The sequence below is a fragment of the Phyllobates terribilis genome, unplaced genomic scaffold (genome assembly GCF_046119375.1).
Source record: "Phyllobates terribilis strain yellow unplaced genomic scaffold, ASM4611937v1 Scaffold_7__3_contigs__length_470593459, whole genome shotgun sequence".
Classification (NCBI taxonomy): domain Eukaryota; kingdom Metazoa; phylum Chordata; class Amphibia; order Anura; family Dendrobatidae; genus Phyllobates; species Phyllobates terribilis.
In genome coordinates, this window is record NW_027362767.1 from 198,456,476 (window position 1) to 198,482,074 (window position 25,599).

Genomic DNA, 25,599 nt, shown 5'->3' on the forward strand with positions numbered 1-25,599 from the left:
TGAAATATGTGAAACAGTTATTTTTTTCTGTAATAACAGATCTAGTAAAGATTAAAAGAAAAAAAAAGTAAAACGTCTCTGATTCTGCAGGTGGTGAAACATCTGGAAGCGGAGCTCAGAGTGAGCGTGCAGCCCATCCACATCCACAACCTGCGTTACTCCTTCCAGATCTGGTCGGCAGCCATGTCCTCTGATGGTGATGAGGGGCAGGTAAATACTGTTTTAGTATTAGGAGTGAAATGTATATAAATGTCATTATATGCACTGGATTTATTGGTGACGCTATTGACTTGATATTGTAGTGAGTTATGTAACTACAGCAATGAAATATCATAGAATCATAGAATGGTAGAGTTGGAAGGGACCTCCTGGGTCATCTGGTCCAACCCCCGGCTCAAAGCAGGATTCACTAGATCATCTCAGACAGATGTCTGTCCAGCCTCTGTTTGAAGACGTCTATTGAAGGGGAACTCACCACCTCTCGTGGCAGCCTGTTCCACTCATTAATCACCCTAACTGTCAAAAAGTTTTTTCTAATATCTAATCTGTGTCTCCTCCCATTTAGTTTCATCCCATTGCTTCTAGTCTTTTCTTGTGCAAATGAGAATAAAGATGATCCTTCTACAATGTGACAGCCCTTGACATATTTGTAGACAGCTATTAAGTCTCCTCTCAGTCTTCTTTTTTGCAAGCTAAACATTCCCAAATCCTGCAACCGTTCCTCATAGGACATGGTTTGCAGACCGGTCACCATTCTGGTCGCTCTTCTCTGAACTTGCTCCAGTTTGTCTATGTCTTTTTTAAAATGTGGTGCCCAAAACTGTACACAGTATTCCAGATGAGGTCTGACCAAAGAGGAGTAAAGACCGATAATGACTTCACGTGATCTAGACTGTATGCTTCTGTTAATACATCCCAGAATTGTAATTGCCTTTTTTGCTGCTGCATCACACTGTTGACTCATGTTCAGTCTATGATCTATTAGTATACCTAAGTCTTTTTCACATGTACTGTTGCTTAGCTCTATTCCTCCCATTCTGTATATGCTTTTTTTATGTATATGATTTAAAGGAAACCTATTGGCAGATTTGTGCTGCACAGACCACGGGCGACATGCATCCGATCCTGGCGGCATGACGTGCATCCGATCCTGGCTGCACGACGTGCATCCGATCCTGGCGGCACGACGTGCATCCGATCCTGGCGGCACGACTACATCCGATCCTGGCTGCACGACTGCATCCGATCCTGGCTGCACGACTGCATCCGATCCTGGCTGCACGACTGCATCCGATCCTGGCTGCACGACTGCATCCGATCCTGGCTGCACGACTGCATCCGATCCTGGCTGCACGACTGCATCCGATCCTGGCGGCACGACGTGCATCCGATCCTGGCGGCACGACGTGCATCCGATCCTGGCGGCACGACGTGCATCCGATCCTGGCGGCACGACGTGCATCCGATCCTGGCTGCACGATTGCTCCAGCGTTTAAGAAAAACCATCGTTTACAGATCTGGCCTGTGACTATAGGGACAGATGAGACTGGTCCGACGCTGCCCCCGGCCGGCTTCTCCCCGCATCGCTGCGGTGATTGACAGGTCTGTCCTGATATATACATACACGGGAGAGACCTGTCAGCCATCTAGTACGATGCACGGAGAAGCTGGATGGGGGGCGCCACTGGAGCAGCGGTGTATTACATGCTGGATCGCCGATCCATTCACATGGGGCACTGCAATACCCGATTCCCAGAAGTGAGCCCCCCCAGCAAACAGCAAATAAAAACCCTATGGATAAGTGATAACTTGGTACATACCCTTTAAATAAAAATGCAAAATCTTTAAACGTAACCAATAATGCATCTGACTTCCAGCATTATAATATTTCTGCATCATCTTTTACATTGGTGACAGCCGCTATTCACAGGAGCACACAACGTTGCATTCATGCCCAGAGCGGATGCAATCATCGCTCACAGTATTGAGCATCGGTGGGAATCACGACACTGGCACTTTAATTGACAGCTCGCTTTGCACAGATGCGCTGCAGAGTGAGCTGTCAATCAAAGTGCCAGAGCGGGCTCCCACCCACCACTCACTGTGCACTGAGCGATGACTGAAACTGGAGGAGTAAAACTAGGAGAGTCACTTGTAGAGGAGGATCTGGGTATCTGTGTATCACAGGCTAATAAACAGCACAACATCAATTAGCAACTTGTCAGGCCAGCAGGACATTGTCATGGGTTAGGAGGTATGGAAAGTAAGACGACCACCTTACAAAGCATTAATGCGACGTCCTCTGGAATATGCAGTTCAGTTCTGGAAATGATGTCCTGGAGTAATAAAAACTAGAAGGAGCCACAATGCTGACGAGGAGCATGAAGGATCTTTGTTATGAGGAAAGATTTAAGGAATGACCTTTATTTAGTCTTGAAAAGAGACATCTAAAGTACAGTCAAAAGCTGCTTCATGTGAATACCCCTCAAAAGACAAGATGCAAAAATAAATCAACAAAGTTCCCTCTCTGGAGGAGACGCGGCTTCTCTACAGTGAGAGCTGATAATCTGTGGAATAATCTGCGTCACGGATGATTTTTTTTCCCACTGGATCAACATTGTAGGAAACGCAACTGAACCAGAAGGATGTTTGTCTCTGGGGTTTTTTACCTGACAGATGATGGAGCTGATTTATTACTGAATTTATACTTATGTCTATTTTTTGTTGTTTTCACCTGTTTTTCCATTTGCACCTAGTCCCTCTTTTAATTTGTGCCTTCACAATAGTCTTTTTTTATGTGTTCGCCATTGTAACAGAGTTTAGGGTTTCCAGATGTTTTCGTTGGGTTCATCATTTCTATCTTTTTAAAAAGTTGCAAAATTTGTCACAAATTTCCCATAGTTCCCCCTGGAGTGATTTTACATACGACAGAAAATGTTGGCGACATCTGTGCGCCATTATGGAAAACGTGCCACTTTTTGCACTAAGAAGTTGAGTAAAAAAGGTTTGACCAAAAAAAACCCCACTTTTTAATATTTTGTGCAGAAATCATAAACTGTGTGCACCACAAAAAAAAACTTCAACTATTTCTACAAGAGGAAAAAGAAAACCCAAAAAAGAAAACCTACTTAAAAAAATGTCAAATGATGTCTCGAACCCTAAGTTTCTAACCAAGGGTCTGTACACACGTTAAATATTTGGTGCCAAAATTTCTGCACCATTTCTGCATCTCTTTGCAAGAAAAACGCCGTGTAAAATACGTGCATTTTTGACATTTTTTTACATGCATTTTTGATGTAGATTTATCCCTACTCATTAATGTGGGTGAAATCTGCAGCAAATCTGTATGTTACAAATAAGCAACGTGTGCACGAGACTTAAGGGTTCTCATTCACTTTGCTGGCGTCAGGAAATCTTTCAGGTTTTCTGACAAAACTTGCACAGAAAAAAATGCTTCAAAAACGCAACGTGTGCACACAGCCTAAAAGTCTAACCCAAGTAAACACCTAAAAATATAAGTTCTCTAAGTACAGAGTTCACACACATCACTTTTGCCTACATGTATATGCGCGTACTCAAGAGAGAGGGCATTTATACCTCCTGATTGGCAAAGGATGATTATCTCATGAATAACAGTTCACGCGTCCCCCCTCCCCAGGGGTCACTGAGGCTGTACAGGGAGGGAGATAACCGGAGCAGGCTAAAATGTTCCAAACTTTTTATGCTGCAGCATGAACATTAGTATTAGTATTATGTAATAGCTGAGATTCTAGGCTTTAACATGATATCATGATCTGGGCTTTATATTCTTGTTATGGCCAGAGTTTAAATCATGATGTATAAGTCCTTTGCTTTAAATGGGGTAATGGGGTAAAGTTCTGCATGCCTTTGAATGCCAGATTAAGCAACTAAGAACTTTTCATTCCAAATGCCCTTCCGTTTTGCAGCCGTAGAGTCTGTGTTACTCCTCTGCATAGCTGGCTGTGCTGTTGATTCTGACATAGATCAGGCAGCACACTGCTCCACTGTGCTCTCAGCTCAAGGCTGGGTTGATTGGGTCTCTGCTCTACACCTCGCTCTTCTCACAGCAGCCCAGTGTGAGGATAAGACCAAATTAAGTGGCTGTAACCCTTCCAGAACCGAACGATTAACAAGCAACTACTTAATTTTGCAGGGAAACCACTCACTTGAAAAACAGTATGGCTGACTGTAATGGTGCGGTTTTGTGAACAAATTAGCTGTTCTCCTGCAAAACGGCCTTTCCCACACAGCAAATTTCCAAAACTGTTAGATTTTTATCACTTTTAGTGTTTCATTGACAATTGGTGCTTGGGTTTTGATCTTTAGATCAGTTGTATATACACTGTGTGACCAGAAGCCGACACGTTTCTGCCTTTTTAATTTTTTTTTATAACTATTAACTGTATTTTCTTTTCCATCAGAGCTTTACAGACATGATGGCAAATGGGAGAACTATGTGGCCAAGTTTTGAACTTCTGAAATGGATATTTGGTTTATCGAAGCACACACTGCCAGCGATAGGTGAGGACAAATATCATGGGAAAATGTACAGAAAGTGCCAGATAACTCTCCATACATAGTAGCCATTAGTGTACCTGATGAAGAGTTACATGTTCTCCACGGAAGTCGATGGAAATGTGATTGCCGTGTTAAACCAAAGTTTCAGAAATTGCAGAAGAATTAAAGGGGTTTTATTTTTTTAGAAAAGTGAACTCCAAACATTACCGGTCATGTAAAATAAGAACACCTGGTACTACTCGCCTTCCCTGCTTCCAGTGCCGGTTTCCAGCGCTGCTTTCGTCTTATGGCCCAATCCATTGTGGTAAGACGACTCACTCGGCCGCTTTCAGAAGTAGAGTCAGGAACCGGGTTTTCTCTGCAGGCTTTATTGTATGGCATAAAGCTCTGCAGCCTCCTGCAAAATAAACACAGCGTTACTGGCAAAACAACAAAACAAAAGATAAACGATAACACAGTCCATAGCAGTGTGGGGTTCACCCACACTGGTTGTATCACAGCCTTCTACTCCTTTCTGAGCTATGGCTTCCCCAGTCTGTAGACCTTGTCTCTCCAAACAAACAAAATAGTGACTGAGCATTTAAGCTTGCTCAGCCACACCCTGAGGGGAGGTAGTGTGAATGGCTTCCCACTCTCTTTGCCATTCACATAAAACCACACACCCTTTAGTGACTTAACCCCCAGCATATAACATGCTGGAGGAAAGTCTGTAGGTTTCAGTTCACACAGGCTAGCAGCCGGAGTGACACATACCTCCCCTCGCATATAACACCAGTGACTCTGTCACATATCCCCCCCCCCCACTCTGCTCAAAGCTAGGGGCTTGGGCACCTTCAGACACCAGCTAGCAGCCACCTGCTTAACATACGGCAGGACACACCTCAGAATCAGAAACAACCAGATAAAGCCTTGAGGATTCTCTTAAAACTTAACTTTTACTTATTGTTATAAAATATATTGGCTTCAATTGCCATAAACCCAACAAACGTAACCTGAATAACCCTACTAACCTCAGGACATTAAGAGCTATGTATAACAGTAATAATAAATTCTCATATTCATAGATGTAATATCTTTTCACATATTGTGTCCTGACGGTTAGATAATATACATCATCACAAGTGCTCAAAAATAACAAAGAAGGAAAATGTGTGGATCTCACCCATTTCGCTGGTATGCATTTCTCAGGGATAGTCGTCCATGTTCAAAAGTTCTTTTCCTGGACTATTCTACCCTGTCGTGCCGCGGTAATGGCTCCTGTCCTTACAAGGAAAGTACCCAAGTATACCTTCAACTTAGTCCCATAAAAAACCCTCCTGACGCATTTCTTCCTCCTTTCGGAGAAGTCATCAGGGGAATATGTTAGGCATTTGGGAAGGCACCGGTATTATATAGAAAATAAGTGACTCCGTGCATAAAAAGTGCTTAAAAACGCCAAAAGAGATTGCTCGCAGTGGTGAGTGATCTCTTATAGTGGTGCACAGTGCTGCCACCACTCTTTCCAGCAGAGAAGATAGGGAGTTAGCCCACACCTACACCTCCACTGTTTAAATAGGTTTGTGTGACATTCAGAAGTAACACAAGTACATGAGACAGGAAGTGTTGTGCTCCAGAAGCATCTGTGGTGCCCCTGCGGGTCCAGTCACCACAGGGGTACTGCATCTCAGCCAGAGGTGTGGTACCCCACTCTCAGGTAAGCAGGGAGCACTACTCAGGACCCACATCCAACATCACATCATTCCAGTAGGGAAGGACGAGATTGCTCCTGAGGGAGAGCACAGTCCCTGTCCCTGTCTGGAGGAGGGAACTAGGTAGAGGAGGTGGGTGGAGGAAGTAGTTTAGGGGAGCACTGAAGGAAGGAATGAAGGTAGAGGGGACCACGTAAACTGACAGTTGGTGACATGGGTCACATGACAGGTAGTATAAAAGGAAACGTAGAAAGATCTAGAAAGTCAGTCAGAGCAGTTGGTGACAGCAGTCTGTCACAGGGAGTGAAGAGAGAAGACCGGAGCAGTGTGAGTCTCCAGAGACAGAGAGGGGGTCCTAGGAGCAAGAGCGCATTGAGTGAGGACCGCTGAGGAGTGGGGTCAAGTCAGAGGGGCCCAGTAAGAGAAAGAACAAGAGGAGCGAGGGAGTCAGAGAAGGGCTCCAGAGACAGAGAAAGGATCTTAGGGGCACAGGAAGTGCGGAGTCCACCCGTGCGCCTGAGTTCACACCGACCGTGAAGGGATCAGGTCGCAGTAGGGGACCAGCCCCAGACTAGTGGAGGACTGCAAGACTCAGCTAGCAAACCGGAGACTGCGGTATCTCTTAAGTGCCGTAGCCAAAAACCACACACATTCGCTGAAAAGGTGGCCATATAGGACCAAGGGGACAGAGAGGAAGTCGCCCCACAAGGCCCGCGGCCACTGGCTCGGGACACTGTGTGTGAGGCGCAAGGCATGAGGGCGAGAGCAAGCGCAGAGAGATGCCACGGGAAGGTACACAAGAAGGGGGTCCCGATCAAGTGCACCCAAGTTATCTGAGAGTTGCTGGATCACTTCCCCAGAGGACACAGGGCTCGGTGGGCTGTTATAACATGGCTAGCAGTTGTGACCTGGAGCACCGTAAAAACTGTGAGTAAAAACTTGAAGATTGCACCCCGCTGTGTCCTTGACTTAATTGCTGCGTCACCTGCCTTGCACTACACCACCAACATCTAAAATTATCTCTTTAACTGTCCTGGGGCCTAGCTCTACCTGTGGAGAGTTGAACCATCTCCCCTGCGTCACCAACGGCCCCAGTGAATCTGAAAGGCAGCAGTGGCCACCTACAGCCGCATACCATGGGTGGCGTCACAAAACTTTATCGCCAAAACTTTTTCCCTCTTTTCTTTATTTATTGATTGTCCTGGGCCACGGACCGGGTCATGCCACCGTGACTACCCCAATAGAACCGACCGGCCCCGCTTCCGAATAGCCTACGGCCCCTGGGGGTGCGTCACATCCAGCAACTAGAGGGGTTAACACAGTCGGAGGAGAAGGGGAGTGTTTTAGCAGAGCCCAAGTGGGATTGTGGGGAAGTTGTTTACTGTCTGGCTGGAGCTGAAGAGAAAGGTGGTGTGTGTGTTCTGTATCTCACAGAAGCGCCTAGCAGTGCAGAGTATTGTCAGGCAGAAAGATAAGGAGTAGAAGAAATGGTGTCACAGAGATCATCTCCCTCAGCAAACCCTCCTCCATCTCACTGTGCTGTAAAGAATGCTGTGTTCATTAATGTGCCTTTGTATTAGAACTGTGCTGTCCTGTACTATGTGACTGTGAACTGCTGTGTTGCTAAGGAAACTGTACTGTTTGTCACTTGAGCCTGTTGCTCATAAGACTTAACTTGCACTGGCTGTGCGGCTTCTTATTAAATGCTACTGGTCTTCCATTTATGAGGACTCTTGTCAAGTGTGTCTGGTCAGCAAGTGAAACAATCTACGTGTCTGTGCCTGAGGGTCAATACCCCTGTGTGCCTGAGAGAAGCTGCAGCACATGGTCTATGGTCACCCTGAGTAACGATTCCCCCAGGATTCCAAAGAATTCATGTAACCTGTCTCGCCCTATCTGAACCTAGCGGCGTGCGTGTAACATTTGTATTCCCTCTTTTTCCATTTCTCTGTCGGCGTCCCACCTCACTTCCTGGGCGGGGCCTCAATCTCCATATTTGGTTACTCTATTTATAAAGATAAAACCATTTGTCCTTTCCCTTATCTTTAAATTATGTCAATCGCATTCCAGATAATGCATATTACCACTGTTTTTCTTTATTAATCCCCAGATATTACTAACTTAACTCCGCTTTCCATATTCCCCAGCTTTCATGTGCTCCATGTCCCGTGATTCTCCTTGTGACGTTTTGCCCTGCCACAGTCACATGACATCGCTGCATACCACCCCTCTCTCGCCATGTCCTCAAAGACCGCATCATGTCTGGTCCCTCATTAGCTCGTGGTCACATCACGTCCGCACCATGCACAACATGACCCCGCAGTCACGTGTCATCCCGCGATGACGCAACGCAGCCGCATCACGTGGGTACGCCAAACTTTCCGCAACCCTTTACATCACTCTCCACCACAATTTCACCGCAACTGCACGCCATATGGGCCAGTTCTATTACATGGTCATACCTCTCAACAACTCAAATCCCCTTGGTCCAAAATATGCTTCACTCATATTAAATATCACCTTATCTTTCTCTCATATGTAATCTGGAGGGGGGCTAGACCAGAGGTGAAGGGGGGGGAGGCCAAGGAGAGGGGGTGAGCAATTCAGGGAAGCCCACAGAGAAAAAAGGCCTTCAGTATCAAGTATCAACTGACGGAGTTTAAAAGAATAGATGTTCTAGGGGAATGTATCATAAGGGAAAAGGGGTATCTTCATTATTTGACATGTACTGCCCAATAATATTGATCTGTAACCTCATCACATGTATCTACCTCAATTTTCGGTTAGTTCTCGGGTAATTTCCTTTTTATAGACAGGAATTATACATCTCATAATTCAAAAATTTCTCATACCTCCCTTCTCATATAACACCAGTGACTCTGTCACATACCCCCCCCCTCTGCCCAAAGCCAGGTGTTTGGGCACCTTCAGACACCAGACAGGGAATTCTAGAGAGGGCATCAGCGTTCCTGTGTAAATTCCCAGGCCTATGCTCCACGTGAAAATGAAAGTCCTGCAGACCTAGGAACCATCTAGTTACCCTGGCATTTTTACCTCTCTTTTCCCTCAACCATCTCAAAGGGGCATGGTCTGACACCAATTTAAACTTCTGGCCTAGTAGGTAATATCTTAGTGTATCTACGGCCCACTTTATGGCTAGACACTCTTTTTCTACTATTGCGTAGTTCTTCTCGCAGGACAAGAGCTAACGTCTCAGAGAGAATGGGATGTCCTTCCCCATTTATCTCTTGAGAGAGTACGGCTCCTAGGCCAATCCCTGAAACGTCTGTCTGGACCACAAATTCTTAAAGTCTGGTGCTACCAGGACAGGCTGCTTACACATTGCTAGCTTCACCTGATGAAACGCCATCTCTGTTTCCTCCGTCCACTTCACAATGGTTGATCTGGTGCCTTTTAGGAGATCCGCAAGTGGCGCGGCCATCATTGCAAAATTTGGGATAAACCGCTGGTAATATCCCACCATTCCCAGGAAGGCTCTCACTTGCTTCTTGGAGAGTGGTTGCCCAAGGTCTTAATTGCCTCCACTTTATTGACTTGTGGCTTTATTTCACCTCTCCCAATGACATAGGCAAAGTACTTGGCTTCCTCTTTTCCAACGGCACATTTTCTCGGATTTATAGTAAATCCCGCTTTCCTCAGAGCATCTAGAACGGCCTGTAGTTTAGGTAGATGACTAGCCCAGTCTGGGCTAAAGACTACAATGTCATCAAGGTAGGCTGTAGCATACTTATGTGGGGCTAGGATCCGATCAATAGCCCTCTTGAAGGTGGCTGGGGCCCTCTGTAGTCCGAACGATATCCGAGTGTATTGAAAGCACCCATCAGGTGTCGAGAAAGCAGTCTTCTCCTTGGCAGTCTGGGACATGGGGATCTGCCAATAGCCCTTGGTCAGGTCGAGGGTGGTAATATACCTCGCTGATCTCAGCCTCTCTATGAGCTCGTCGAGGCGAGGCATCAGGTATGCGTCGCACTTGGACACCTCATCCAGCGGTAGTTGTTACAAAGCCTCCACTCCCCGTTGGGTTTTGGCACGAGGACAATGGGGCTCGACCATCTACTCTTTGACTCCTCTATCACACCGAAGTCTAACATCCTCTAACTTCGGCCAAGATCACCTCCCGGCGTGCTTCAGGAATCCTGTACGGCTTCAGGTTTACCCTTACGTGTGGCTCTGTTAGCACGTCATGTTCTACCACCTGGGTATGCCCAGGCAACTCTGAGAACAGGTCCTGATTCTGCTGGAGCTGTTCTCGACACTGTTGCTTCTGGGCTGGTGAAAGGGTCTCCGCTATCGTGACATCTTCCACCTGGCCTTCGGGAGTGGCTCCCAGGCAAGGAGTTCCCACGGGTTCCCCATTTCGCCATGGCTTGAGCGGGTTTACAATGGTACACCTGGTATGGCTTTCTTCGGCCAGGCTGATGGACTCTGTAGTTCACTTCACTGAGTTTCTCCACCACCTCATATGGGCCTTGCCACTTGACCAGGAACTTACTTTCAACGGTGGGAATGAGAACCAGAACGCGATCCCCAGGCTGGAACTGTCTGAGTCTTGCCGACCGGTTATACACCCTCACCCTGGGCTTCCAGCGCCTGGAGATGTTCCTTCACGATGGGCATCACCTTCGCCATTCTCTCCTGTAACTGGGCAACATGTTTGATGATGCTCTGGTGGGGCGTGACCTCAGCCTCCCAGGTTTCCTTGGATGCCGTCCATACAGGAGCTCAAACGGAGAGAAGCCAGTGGAACCTTAAGGAACTTCTCTGACGGAGAAAAGTAGAAATTGAGCAGGTTGTCCCAGTCTTGTCTATCCTTTTCAACTTTCTGAGCATCGCCTTTAATGTCTTCTTGAAGCGTTTCACTAGGCCGTCCATCTGCAGATGGTAAACGGAGGTCCGAATCTAGGCAATCTGAAGGACTGTGCATAGCTCCTTCATCACTTTGCTCATGAAGGGGGTTTCTTGGTCTGTGAAAATCTTTTTTTAGACCTGTCCAAACAAAAATATAGACCAGCTCTCAGGCTATACTTTTACTGGATGAGTTTCTTAGGGGTACCGCTTCGGGGTACTAGGTTTCATAGTCCATGACCACCAGAATGTATTGGTGGCCCTGGGGCGATTTAACTAAGGGACCCATGAGGTTCATGGCAATCCTCTCAAAGGGAATCTGTATCACAGGTAGTGGAACTAAGGGACTACGGAAGTGGGAGGTGGGCGCGGTTATCTGGCAAGTGGGGCAGGACCTACAATAGTTTTAAGATTTCCCGGTAACATACTGGCCAATAGAACTTCCTCATTGTTCTCTCCTGGGTTTTCTCAACCCCTAGGTGTCCCCCCAGAATGTGAGTGAGCTATGTCTAATACCCTCTGACAGTATGGCCCAGATACTAACAGCTGTTCTACTACCTCTTCACCTTTTAGTTTAGTCAACCGGTATAATAGCTCCCCCTGAACTGCAAAGTGTGGGTACCTGGTGTCCGTCCCCGGCTCTTGAGCAACACCATTACAAACAGTAACATTGTCCCACGCTCCTTTCAAGGTCAAGTTCCAAACTTGAGCTGACCCAAAGTTCTCTCCTGGCACCTCTAATTCAGGGAGGTCGGCCTCCTCGGTCACAGTCTCGTCCTCATCGCTGGCAAGGACACACAGTGGGAACTCATCCACTTCCGATGTCGACCGGGGTATTTCTCTCGGGTCCTGGCTTTTGTCCATGTGACTCAGTCTGGATCCCTTCCCCCACAAGTCCCAGAACAAGGGAAAATCACGCCCCAATATGACGGGATGTATCAGGTCCTTGACCACCCCAACCTCGTGAGATTGGGTGCCACAGCCTGTTCCGACTTTCACTCTGACCACCAGGTAGTTCTTGGCATCCCCATGTATGCATCGGACGCCCACAGATTTGGTAGGGATCAGCTAGTGGGGAAGGGTGGCACTGATTAAGGTTACCAGACACCCGGAGTCCAACAGCCCCAGGACCATCACTCCATTAACGGATACGGCACACGCCTGCGGCCCCTTGCCGGACTGACAGTCCACGCTGCAGGCTGGGTAAGCGTAATATGAACATCGTCTGCCTAGGCTGCAGTCCATTGGCTCAGTAAACATGACACTGGGCAGCTACCTGTCCTGGATTATGACACCACCAACAGATCACATCCTTAACAGTCCTTGCGGCAGCTACAGTGGAAGTGGGACGCCCCCCAGTTGTGGCTCTGAACCCGCCCCCTTTTGGGCATTCCAGTATGGGGAGGTAACTATGTCGGTTTTCCCTAGGGATTTTTTGACCACTTGGTACCTGTCTACCAGGCCCACGAGGTCATCTGCGTTCCGAGGATCGCCCTGGGCAACCCAGGTCTGTACCGGCCTGGGTAGGGAATGGATGAACCTGTCCATCACCACACGCCAACCATCTGGGCAGGAAAGGAAGACTCTGGCTGCAGCCACTTTTGGACAAGATGTAGCAAGTCTAACATCTGTGAACATGGAAGTTTGCCGCCAGTATACGCCCAGTGGTAGACCCTTTGCGCTCTGACATAGTCACTCCTGAGCGTGTCAATATCTCGGTTTTTAATTTGGCGTATACCTTTGCGTCAGATCGTAATAGGCCTTCTGCGGCTCCCCGGTCAAATATAGCGCCAGAACCCCCGCCCACTGCTTCAGTGGCAATCTCTCCCGTTCTGCCACCCTCTCAAAAACAGTCAGGAACGCCTCTACATCATCCCCCGGGGTCATCTTCTGTAGCGCTCTCCTTACCGTCTTCCTGACGTATGCGTCATCACCTGGACTTGTTGGAGCCGTCGCCTTGCCACGGATCGCCTCTGCAAGTAATGCAATCTGCTGCTGCTGTTGACGATACTGATCTTGTTGCTGCTGCTTCTGGAGCTGAACCTGTTGCATCAGCAGCTTAGTGGTCTCTTGTTGCTGCTGTAGCTGCTCACGGTGCTGCTGCTGCATGCTCTGCTGCCTCTGCACCAGGTGCTTAATGAGCTCTTCCATGCTGCTGGACGTCTCCTGCTGGCTGGCAGTCTTCATCCAGGACATCCACCGGTCTCTGTGGCAGGTACAAGTATTCCTGGAATCTTGTCTGCACTCTTGCACCAACTGTGGTACGACGACTCAATCGGCCACTTTCAGAAGTAGACTCAGGAATCGGGTTTTCTCTGCAGGCTTTATTGTATGGCATAAAGCCCTGCAACTCCAGCAAAATAAACACTGCCTTTCTGGCAAAACAACAAAACAAAAGATAAATGATAACACAGTCCGTAGGAGTGTGGGCTTCACCCACAAAGATTGTAGCCCAGCCTTCAGCTCCTTCCTGAGCTATGGCTGTCCAGTCTGGAGACCTTGCCTCTCCAAACACAACAACACAAAAAAATAGCAACTGAGCATTTAAGCTTGCTCTGCCACACCCTGAGGGGAGGTAGGGTGAATGACTTCCCACCCTCTTTGCCATTCACATAAAACCACACCCTTTTAGGTGAGTTAACCCCCAACTTATAACATGCTTGAGGAAAGTGACCGCAGTTAAGCCCTAAGATTGCCTGCAGTGGTGATGTGAGTTCTCATTTTTTTTCCCATCTAATTTTTGTTTTTTTCCTTTCGATAACTATTACCCTAGCCCTATAATTTTTTTTCTTTCTCTTTTGTGGGAACATTTTTCAGATTTTGAACCCATCAGGTTTGTCTCCATGATAATGAGGAGAGTGGCGGGAGCACAGCTCGGCTTCTTCCAGTTGGCACACAGAGGTATATAACGCCTGTCATTGCTGTGATGAGCCCAACTATAAAGTAACAGCCGGGGAGCGGAGCTTTATGTGATAGCACCGCTGTAACAGGAGGCGCTGTACAATAAGGCACATTTATCATCATGGTTAAAAGGCGTCTCTGTGGTCGTTAAGGGATTAAAACACAAATTAATTTGAATTCTAAATCAAATGAAGCGTCCTCGAAAAGGTAATGAAAAAAAAAGCAGGATAGGGACTTTTTATTAAAGTATATTCGAAAATTAAATGACTGCATTAAATGGACATTGAGGATAAAAATGAATGTGTTTCGGAATTTATTTATGACATTTCTTTTATCTATTTTTCTTTCTTTTGCTGGAGAATCCCTATAAATGGATTTATGTCTCCAGTTGATTATGGACTAATAAGCTGAACGACGCAACAGTAGAAAATGTTGTAAGTGAGAGTTCCAGCGTATATCCGGTCAGTGTGGCCTATATACAGCCGGCCAGTGCAGCTATGGAGGCAGTATGGTCACTCGGTGTGCTTGGTCTTATTTTCTAGATTTATACGTTATAGCCGCTGCTGTGCGGTTTTCCTCCACCGGTCACTTTCTTTATACTGGGAGGAACTTGGAGTTATGTCTGGGTTGTGACTTCCAAAGTAGCTGAATTTATTTTAGCAGGGATAAGGCTGTGCATAGTGTTACAGCCCCTTGTAGGGAATATGTCACCAGGATTTTGCTAGCATGATGTAGGGGCAGAAACCCTGATTCCAGTGATGGTACTTACTGGGCTGCTTGCTGCAGTTTTGATAAAATTCCATTTTTTTCTGCTGCAGATGGAGCAGTTCTCTAAATGTTGAGCTCTGTATAACCCCGCCCACACCACTGATTGGCTGATTTCTGTGTATAACTCTGCCCACAACACTGATTGGCAGCTTTCTGTGTACACTGTGCATAGGCAGAAAGCCTGTGCTACAGAAATCTATATTTATGGCACATATTTTTCTGTATTATCTGTACATGCCAGCCTCATTCTGCTCACCCTGGAGAGGAGTATTACCAGTCATGTGTCCTAACCTCTAACTTCTTCAGTATTCCTAATGGTTTCTTATTGTTTTGGGTGCAGGTCTGGCTCTCACTGAGAAATTGGCGAACTTAAATCCCGAAGGCAGCGCGAAAATGATCCAGAAAGCCAAACACCTGAAGGAAGAGATCAGCTCCCTGCTGGGAGACGACGGGATCCTTCTCTATCCTTCACACCCAAAGATAGCCCCGAAACACAACGAGCCTCTGGCCATGCCTTTTAACTTTGCATATACTGGTTAGTATTGATACAGCTTATGTTTTTGGGGGTTTTATATGTTCATTACAATATAACAATAGGCTGACGTGAATATAAGACCAAAGATCAATACGGCCGAGGTAAAGTCCTAACATACGAAGCCAATGCATAGCAATATTCCATAAGGTCAGTTCAGAGCAAACTTCATGTAATGAAGGGCAGCGCTGAATATAAGAAGGTTATTTTATTGCAGACAGCGTCACAATGCACACGACTTTGGCTGGGACACTTATTGCACCACAAAGGTTGCTACATCGCAGCACATTAGAGTGAATGGGGGCGAGGGTTCACCGATAAGCAAATTGCAAAAATCTGCCGTGGTTGGACTTCACAACTTGCTTGTTGCAGAAGCATCGGGATCACAGTGTGACCCCACTCATTAATATCGTGCTGGGATGGAGCCGTGACACCAAGCGAACCTTGGTCATGGCCAAAGCCGATGTGTAGCCCCAGCCTAAGAGACAGCGATGTTTTAGAGACCGAGGCCCGCCCATTATTCTCACCAAAATCAAATAGTCAGTCGCCATTATCAGGCCGCCAGCTGCCATTACAATTTATCGCAAGAGAACGTTGAGGTTCCACTGTAAGACATTTCCCTATAACCGTTTACATACTGCAAATGCTATTGACTGTAGCAACCAAGGGGGTTGAGTAGGAAGGATCCAAGGATGGCAGTGTGTCACAGCTGACGTCTGCTGTTCATGGCACAATCTCAACTTCTGACGCCTCGTAACATCCATCCACATGATGTAATTTATGGCGATTGCCACAAAGGACCTACAATCCTACATATGGTTATGTGTTGGAAGAGTTAATATGTGCTACAATCACTGTCTCATCCTGCCAAACTCCATTATCATATATAGTACCCGCCATCTACTTGGTTTTTTCTTTGTACATGCTGCTGCTGAGATGGTTTTACTCAGACGATGGTGTGAAATCATATCGTGCTTCTCTATACGCCATGTTTGGTACTTCAGCTACGACCCAATCCTTCACATGAGCTGTACTATATACAGACCAGGAGCAGCATGGCCATTTTCTTATACAACACTTAATATCAGGAGTGAAATAGGAGTAAGGAGGCAAAACCAGAGAGCCCCGCTCTACATCCACGACGGCTCCCGTGAGAAATTGAAATTCATCGAGGGTGGGATACGAGCTTCAAAAGCCTGGAAGCAGCAAGTGCCCCACCTTTCTGACTCCGCTCCTGGACCGTCTACCTCTGTGGGATTTTGTCTTTTCTCCCTTGGGGTTTGTACTGTAAAGTCAATCAGTCATCATACGGCGTCCTGGATTATTGCACAATTATTCCAAACCGTACAGAAGCAGAACTTAACAAAACAATATGTCAAAGTCATACTCATGTGGTAGTGCGGCGCTCCCGCCGTCTTCCCTCGGCAGGGTGGCGGCGCTCCCGCCGTCTTCCCTCGGCAGGGTGGCGGCGCTCCCGCCGTCTTCCCTCGGCAGGGTGGCGGCGCTCCCGCCGTCTTCCCTCGGCAGGGTGGTGGCGCTCCCGCCGTCTTCCCTCGGCATGATGGTTCCTCATGGCATCTTAAATAGTTACTAGCAAAGAGGGCAACATGGAGATCGGCCGCCTTGATTATACAAATAGAAATTTTAAATAGAAAGGGCTGGATACATCACGGCGAGTGCTGTTCACACTGGTCTTGGTGGGGCCCTGCTGAAGTCAGACACTCTTGATTCATAAAAAGCAGGACGCCTCTCCATGAGTCAGCAGCGCCGCTCGCCACAAATCCTGCTTCTGCCCCTGTGAATGCCCCCGCTTGTTGTCACGCCCACTGTCTCTGCCCATTTCAGCAAATCTGGGAGAACTGGCCCAGAGCCGCCAGACGTCTCAATATTTAGGCGCAGCTCCGAGTTGAACCTAGATTTTGCGACTTTTCAAAGCATTTACATCAGAATTCCGTCATGAAAGGTTTGATACTTCGGCCCCTAAGTGACTTAGTGTCTGGGTCCGACCCCAGCGAGCCGGGGTATAATGGCGGCCAACTGTCACGGTGGTCTCGCTGGCCGGCAGGCCGTCCTCAGCAGGATCAAAAAGGGAAGGTTGTGGAAGGGATGCAGGATCAGCCCATCTCAATAAGTAATGTCCAGACTTCAGGTGCAACAGGAAGAAAAACTTGCTTTTACTGGAGCAGTTGATGAGGATTACAGCTCTGCACAGTATTCATTACTCTGAGCTCACAGCCCCTCATGGTAAGATGACCCCGGCTCTTTTCCGGCAATGTGTAGCAGCTCTCCTCACTCCTGCTGCACATAGCACTATACGTGCACTAATACTCAGGCTTACAGGAAAGTCCCTCAGCTCTCTTCCCACCGCTGACAACGAAAGATCCTCCAGAGACATTCCTCCTCTGATCCCTCTGTCTCGAAGTTATGTCCCATGCGACTGCACAGATTTTGCTGTTGTTCCAACCACAGCAAAGGCACTGGCCGGCCTCCCTGATCTCCAGCACCACCCAATCCCTGGGGCGCAGGGTTGCTTCTCCTGGGCTTAGTAGTTCTCCTGTAGGGGGTGCTACCCCCCCAGACTTCACAATAGCCCTTACACTAATTACATGTGTGTAAAAATGGCTGAAGAGCTGGCTCCTCACCCCATCAGAGTTCAGATATTTGTGACGCCTGTCTTTGCAGGGCGCCACATTAGTCTAGCATCTCTTATGTTTATAGGTGGTGGACTACTGGGAAGTTGGTTGTAGTAAATTTTTGTCTATTCTTTGTGTACTTAACGAACACCGACCAACAATATTGCTGCTCCACGTTTCAGCCTCTGGTTTTATTTAATTTTTGAGCTTTAAAGAGGACCCGGGACTTGCTTAAAAAAAAAAAAAAAAAGCTGAATTAATTTTTTAAAATCCCTGAGCTCCCCTGATTCTGCCACTCTCTCCCATTTTACGCTGCGTCGCTCCATTGCAGAGATATTCACACTTGTTGCTTTTGAAGCTGTCCAACTGGGCTGTTCTTCAGTCTTCTCTGGGGCGTGCACGGTCACCGTCCCTCGCAGATGCTGCCAGTCACAGCTCAGCAGCTGATCTAGCAGCCTCAGACACTGCTGAGCTGTGATTGGCAGCACCTGCGAGGGAGGGGTGACCGCGCAAGTCACCAAAGAGGCTGAAGAAACGCACTACAAGCAGAGATTTCACATGCTGCGCTTCAAAAGCTACAAATGTGAATATCTCTGCAATGCAATGACGCAGCAGAATCAGGGAAGCTCAGGGATTGTTACAAGGTATTTAACAACAATTATTTTAAGCAAATATCATATCCTCTTCTAAGTGACCATACGTTCCCTAAATTGGCTCTTTTGTTGCATCTCATTTTTCATGTCGGTGTTGGATTACACCTATTAAAACACCATTGTAATAACATTTTCTGTTTTTTTTTCTCGCTCAGGGATCTTTAATGTGTTAGGTCTTCCAGTTACCCAGTGTCCTCTAGGGCTTAATGAAGCAGGACTGCCTCTAGGCATACAAATAATTTCTTCTCGGCACAATGACCATCTAACTTTGGCTCTTGCCCAGTATCTTGAAAAATCGTTAGTTGGTTGGACGCCACCTGGAAATATCTGATGTATTGGATGAAAGTAGAACTGTTCTTACACATCATGAAATGTCCACAATGATTGTCTGTCTATGCATTGTCATTTTTGGAGATAATTGTTTGATTTAATGTTCCAGAATATATTTACCTTTATAGCCAAAGTTAAAATATATATATCTGAAAATTAATAAAATTATAAAATATTTGAAATTTGACAATTAGAAAAATTAGCAATTTTCAAACTTTGTATTTTTATGCTCTTAAAGAAGTGCTTTAGATTACACCCCCAATGTATCACCCCGGGGCCCCTAAGACTTTTTGTGATTACCTTACGTTGCAGATAGCGCCGCTCACAGGCAGTATCGGTGGCCGCTCACAGGCATCATGTGACCCCGTGCTGACGACACAAGTCATGCGTGACTCAGCGCTGGGGTCCGCGGTGGCTGCTGAGTTGCGCAGTTTCCAAATGAATGGGGAGAGGCAGAGCACGTGATGGATGCCGGGTGTGACGCGGGGGGTAACCCCTTCCACAGCCTGGCATCCACCTGGAACGCGGAAGACAAAGACCCCCGGCTGCTGCCAGCACTTGTTGTGACATCAGCGGATGTCAGAGCCGGCTGCAGCCGGGGGTCACGTGATGCCTGTGAGCGACCAGTGATAGCGCCGCTCACAGGCAGTATCTGCAACGTAAGCTAATTACAAAAATTCTTTGGGGCCCCGGGGGGATACATTGGGGGGGGTAATATAAAGTACTGGATAACCCCTTTATTCTTCTGTGTGGTGTGAATGTTATTACTGGGGAGCAATTGAAAATAATTTTTGTTGAGTTCAATGTTCCTGCTGATTTAGACTAAAGTAGATGTGGCGCCCCTGCGGGTCCAGTCACCACAGAGGTACTGCATCTCAGCCAGAGGTGTGGTACCCCACTATCGGGTAAGGAGGGAGCACTACCCGGGACCCACACACCCACATCCAACACCACATCACTCCAGTAGGGAAGGGTGAAATTGCTCCTAAGGGAGAGCACAGCCCCTGTCCTTGTCTGGAGGAGGGAACCAGGTAGAGGAGGTGGGTGGAGGAAGTAGATTAGGGGAGCACTGAAAGAAGGACTGAAGGTAGAGGGGACTGACAGTTGGTGACGTGGGTCACATGAGAGTATAAAAGGAAAGGTAGAAAGATCTAGAAGGGGTCCTAGGAGCAAGAGCGCAGTGAGTGAGGACCGTTGAGAAGTTAGTTAGTCAGAGCAGTTGGTGACAGGAGTCTGTCACAGGGAGTGAAGAGAGGGGACCGGAGCAGCGAGAAAGGCGACAGAGAAAGGAGGGCACGGGAAGTGCGGAGTCCACCCGTGCGCCCGAATTCACGCCGACCGTGAAGGGATCAGGTCGCAGTAGGGGACCGGCCCCAGACTAGTGGAGGACTGCAAGACTCTGCTAGCAAAGTGGCATAGCCAAAACCTCAAGCACTCGCTGAAAAGGTGGCCATATAGGACCAAGGGAACAGAGAGGACGTAGCCCGGGGCCACTGTGTGTGAGGCGCAGGGCGAGAGCCAGCGCAGAGAGACGACCCGGGAAGGTACACAAGAAGGGGGTACCGATCAAGTGCACCCAAGTTATCTGAGAGTTGCTGGATCACTTCCCTGCAGGACACAGGACTTGGTGGGCTGTTATAACATAGCTAGCAGTTGTAACCGGGAACACCATAAAAACTGTGAGTAAAAACTTGAAGACTGCACCCCACTGTGTCCTAGACTTAATTGCTGCATCACCTGCCTCGCACTAAGCCACCAACATCTAAAATCACCTATTTAACTGTCCTGGGGCCTAGCTCTACCCGTGGAGAGCTGAACCAACTCGGCTGCATCACCAATGGCCCCAGTGGATCTGAACAGCGGCGGCCACCTATAGCCGCATACCACAGGTGGCGTCACGAAAGTTTATCCCCAAAACTTTATTCCCCTCTTTTCTTTATTTATTGACTGCCCCGGGCCACGCCACCGTGACTACCCCAAAAGAACCGGCTTGGCTTCTGAGTACCCCACGGCCCCAGGGGGCGCGTCACAGGCATGCTGATTCCAAAACTGCAGTTAGTTTATGATAATTATCACTTCCCATATAAGTCTAGTTCACATCAGCATTAGTGTTGAGCGAGTATGTTCTGTCCAAGTATGCTCGGGCCGAGCTCCGAGTATTTACAGCTGCTCGGTGATATGGTTGAATCGCTCCCGTGTGCATGATTTGCAACTGTTTGACAGTTTTATTACATGTGGGGAATGTGTAAGAAATAGACATTCCTCACATGTAATAAAGCTGTCAAACAGTCGCAAATCATGCACACGGGAGCGATTCAACCATATCACCGAGCAGCTGTAACTACTCGGAGCTCGGCCCGAGCATACTCGGTGAAAGGGTTAACAGAACATACTCGCTCAACACTAATCAGCATCAATTCTGAAATGCCCTTTTATTTTGGTATGTTAATGGAGTTGTCCCCTACTTGTTGATTGATGCCCTATCCTAAGGATAGGTCATCAATGTATGATCCGCCTCCCATTGAATTGAATAGGAGGCGGATGAGCAGTACCCAGCGGCGGCCACTACCTATGGACGACCAATATCCACGGGTAAGCACTTCCGGCCAGCGCTGACACCGATAACAGCTGCTCGGCAGGGGTGCCGGGTGCGATACTGTTTGTCTTTTGAGTGCAATTTTGTCAAATAGATTGTAGACACTATATTACATTGTCAGAGCCCTTGAAGTGCTAAAACTGTAGAAATCCTCTAAAAAAAAAAAATACCCTATTTTGCCAATTACATTGAAGGAATTCACCTACAGCGTCTACAACATCCGCTACGCACTAATTTTTAGAAGAATGAAAACTGCAACTGCCAGTTTAGTGCCCAATACATAGAGCCAGCTTGTCTTTCTGGAGACATGCACCCCATAAATTGTTAAACTGACTGTCCAGGATCTGAAGGTGTTGTCGCACAAACAAAGTACATTTTAATTAATAGATCTTGGCATAACTTCCGCAATTGGATGTGTTAAAAAATTTTTTTTCTGTGCCGAGATAATCTTATAAATGTGCCCCTGCTATGTCCAACTAGGCAGAACTGCTCCAAATCATGGTCGGCACATATGACATCTCCTGGCCAGGAGAGAAAGGCATAAGTCACTTATGAGAAGCAAGTATACTGAGGTAACATTTACCTGCTTGTTTTATCACAGGAACAAGTGTTTCTGCCGCATCCCTAGCACTCTGAGCTCATAATAAGTAAGCTCAGCACCCCCTGGGGATCCTGTATCACTCACCTGATTTGTGATTAGCTCCAAGTGCTGGAGAAGCAACAGAAACACTCACTCCTGTGATCAAGCAAGCAGAGAAAGGATACCTCAGAAAGCAGCAGCTGTGAGCTCCTGCTATTTTGTTTGTATACTCATAACTAGTGAACGAGTATGTTTTGTTAACCCTTTCGCCAAGTATACTCTACAGCGTGCTCGGTGATATGTTTGAATCGCTCCCGTGTGCATGATTTGTGACTGTTTTACAGCTTTAATACATGTGAGGAATGTCTGCTTCTTACACATTCCCCACATGTATTAAAGCTGTCAAACCGTTGCAAATCATGCACACGGGAGCGATTTAACCATATCACCGAGCAGCTGTAAATACTCACCCGACTATACTCGGCGAAAGGGTTAACAAAACATACTCGCTCATCACTACTCATAACTAGAGCAGCTCTGAATCGTCAGACACAGCCATTACACAGTACATAGCAGGGGAACATTTATAAGATTCTCAGCACAGGAATTTTTTTTTCAGATTACACTTTTTCTTTCCTATCATTATGGGATTGCAACCTTCATTTGTCTGATTGCTGGATAAATACCTTGCAATACTTTTGCATTGCAGGGTATTAAACCTGTCAGTTTAACATCGACAGGAAGGCTGTAGGACTTGCATTACGCAGGATCTAACAAAAGCCACTGTGGCCAACTGACCCAAAGACAATTACTTGGCTTGATGTCATCAGGCGAACAATCAGCAACACGCAGTGGTGGTGTACCGATGGGGGCGTCCGTCTAAGCATCTAGTCACCACTCTCACTTTATGTGGCAGAATTTTATCTATTCCTCAGCCAAAGCTAGGAGAGGAACAAGCAGGAAGAACAGTATGCTTGAAAGTGGCAAAAAGAGAATGTATTACCCATCCACAAGATGGACGATAAATCTGCTGACTGCGAGTTATACCTTCACAGATCCTGACAAGGGGAGGGCTAGGAGTGGGCAGATGTGACCACCATTCCTAAAGACAGGGGATGGGGAAGAACAGTTTACCTCTCCTAACATCTTTCTTTGCATCTCATTTTAACGTATATTAAAAATAAATAATTGTAATCATTCTATGTAATATGGCCTAAGGCTATGTGCGCACATTCAGGATTTGAACCAGAAATTTCCCGAGTGTTTCTGCATCTCCTTGGCAGGAAAAAAGCGGTGGACAAAACATGTGATTTTGATGCGTTTTTGTACATCAATGAATGCTTTTTGGAGCTAAATAAAGTTATTTGGGGAGACATTACTTAAACCCTTGGATTACCGTAAGAACTGGGGTGAGTATATTGATTAATTTAAATGATTAAAGAATGTGTCTGTTGTATTTCAAATAAAGTGTTTGCTCTGTGTTTATTTAGCTCTTTAACCCTAGAACGCATGACCATAAAAATCTACACTTTCACATACCTGGGAAAAGGCCCGTGTGCAAATAATAAATAAATGACCAACTGGAAATGACAAACAACTATATACCTGAGGAATACCTAGAGTTTCAAAATTCTAACTAAAGAAATCTTGCAGAAAATAGAAAATTAACAGGGCGGGCCTGCGAGGCCCCAGGTATGTGTTCTAGGGTTAATTAGGTTTGGTGATGAAAGGGTCTAATTGGCACCTTATCACCAAACAAAAGAGCTAGGTGTCGGCTAATCCCATTCACCCAATCTCATTAGCATTTTGATTCATGTCATTTCTGGGGCAGCTGAGAGCTGCTATTTTTAGCCTAGGAAGGTGCCATTAGGCAAACATGGTCCCTGGCCATTATTAACAGCTCACAGCTGGTTCGTTAGCCTCTACATCCCCCGATCAGGATACAGCAGCGCTTTGGACGCATATTTTTGTTGCATCCAAAACGCGGAGTTCTAATGCCGCACTTTTGTTGTTGGTACATGTGAATCCACCGCATATAATGACACTTCAATCGGTCAAAATCTGCAGCGGAGACTGACGTGTCCGCTACAGAATTTGACATGCTGCGGGTGAGTTTGGGTACGTGGCCACAATCAGGAGCCGCTGCATGTTTGACGCTGTGTGTTTATACGGCGTCAAACCCGCAGCGTCCAGATGTTACAGCATAGTGGTTGGTACTTCTAGAAATCCCATGTCCTCTATGCGTGCATCTGAGGCTGCGAATCACCCATGGACACTGACATGCGGCACGTTTTTCAGGACCACAGCATGTCAAACCCTCTTGGAGTCGCTAGTCTCCACAACAGAAATTTGACCACTAGAACGTATTGAATGCGGTAAATACGCATGGTTCAGTGAACACATGCGGATTTACCTGCATTCAATAGAATGTAATGTTTTGGACGCAGCAAAAAAAATATACGGCTAAAGCGCTGCTACGTCTGGATAGTGGGCACAGAGCCTAAAATGTAAAAAAAAAAAAAAAGCGTGGGCTCCCGCATCATTTTTATAACCGGCAGAGGGAAAGCAGACCGCCGCTGGGGCTGATATTAATAGCCAAGGAAGGGGCCATTAGCCAACAATGTTCCCTGGCTATTAATATCAGCCCACAGCTGTTTAGCCTTTACTGGCTAGATTACAGGGGGACCCTATAAAATCTAACCTGAAAAGTCTAAACAGACAGCTGCGGACTGATATTAGCCGTGGAGGGGGGCTATTAATACCACCCCTCATCAGTCCCAGAAATGGCGCATCCATAAGAGCCGCCAAATCTGGCACTTAGGCTCTGCTCTTCCCACTGCCCTGTTGAGGTGGGGTAATGGGGTAGGGGTTCACTTCAGCCTATTAGCTGCTGACGTGAAGCCCAGGTTAGTAATGGAGGGATAGACGCTCTCATTACTAATTGCGTAGCAATCACTGATGTCACTACTGTAGAAGACAGCAATGTATACTTACAGGGTTGTAAAATCACTCATGTCAGTGTACAATGCAGCTACAGGAGGTCACTGGGGTTCATCAGCTGATCAGCCCCGGTGAGCTCACCACCAGTACTGGTGGGAACATTCCTCAGAATGAACCCATGGTGAGGTCACGTTCTCGGCTGAGGACACTACTGCTCCCCCCAGCTGCGCTTCTCTCGCTGTTGTCAACAGGAGCGGCGGTCGGATGAGAGAAGATGTAGTCCTCCTCTGCCGACCCGGGTACCACCCGCAGCACGATTCCACCGCGAACTCACGCCCATTGGCTTTAATTGAAATGCAGCAAATTCACAGGTATAGATATTATACCGGCGGATTGGCTGCAGTTCAAGTCAAGTCAAGATTCAAGTCATCAGGATTAAAATTGCTATACCTGGCAGGCTGGCCACGTATGCACATAGCTGAGGGCTACAGCAATAAAAAAATCTGCATGTTTTGCTTATGTATTTTATAGGAAATTTGCAACAAGGAAGTGATAATCTGCAGCATGCCCTGG

At 47.0% G+C, this 25,599-nt stretch overlaps 1 protein-coding gene across 2 annotated transcripts in view; it reads left to right on the top strand.

Moving 5' to 3' along the window:
- FAAH2 (fatty acid amide hydrolase 2) overlaps positions 1–20,613 on the top strand; it is a 69,890-nt gene extending 49,277 nt beyond the window's left edge. For both annotated transcript variants that reach the window (XM_073639649.1, XM_073639650.1), the window contains exons 7-10: positions 91–210; positions 4,443–4,542; positions 15,103–15,297; positions 18,736–20,613. In XM_073639649.1, coding sequence (XP_073495750.1) covers positions 91–210; positions 4,443–4,542; positions 15,103–15,297; positions 18,736–18,911 — 591 coding nt within the window. In that variant the 3' untranslated portion in view covers positions 18,912–20,613. The remainder of the gene's footprint in view (positions 1–90; positions 211–4,442; positions 4,543–15,102; positions 15,298–18,735) is intronic.
- The last annotated feature ends 4,986 nt before the right edge of the window (positions 20,614–25,599 follow it).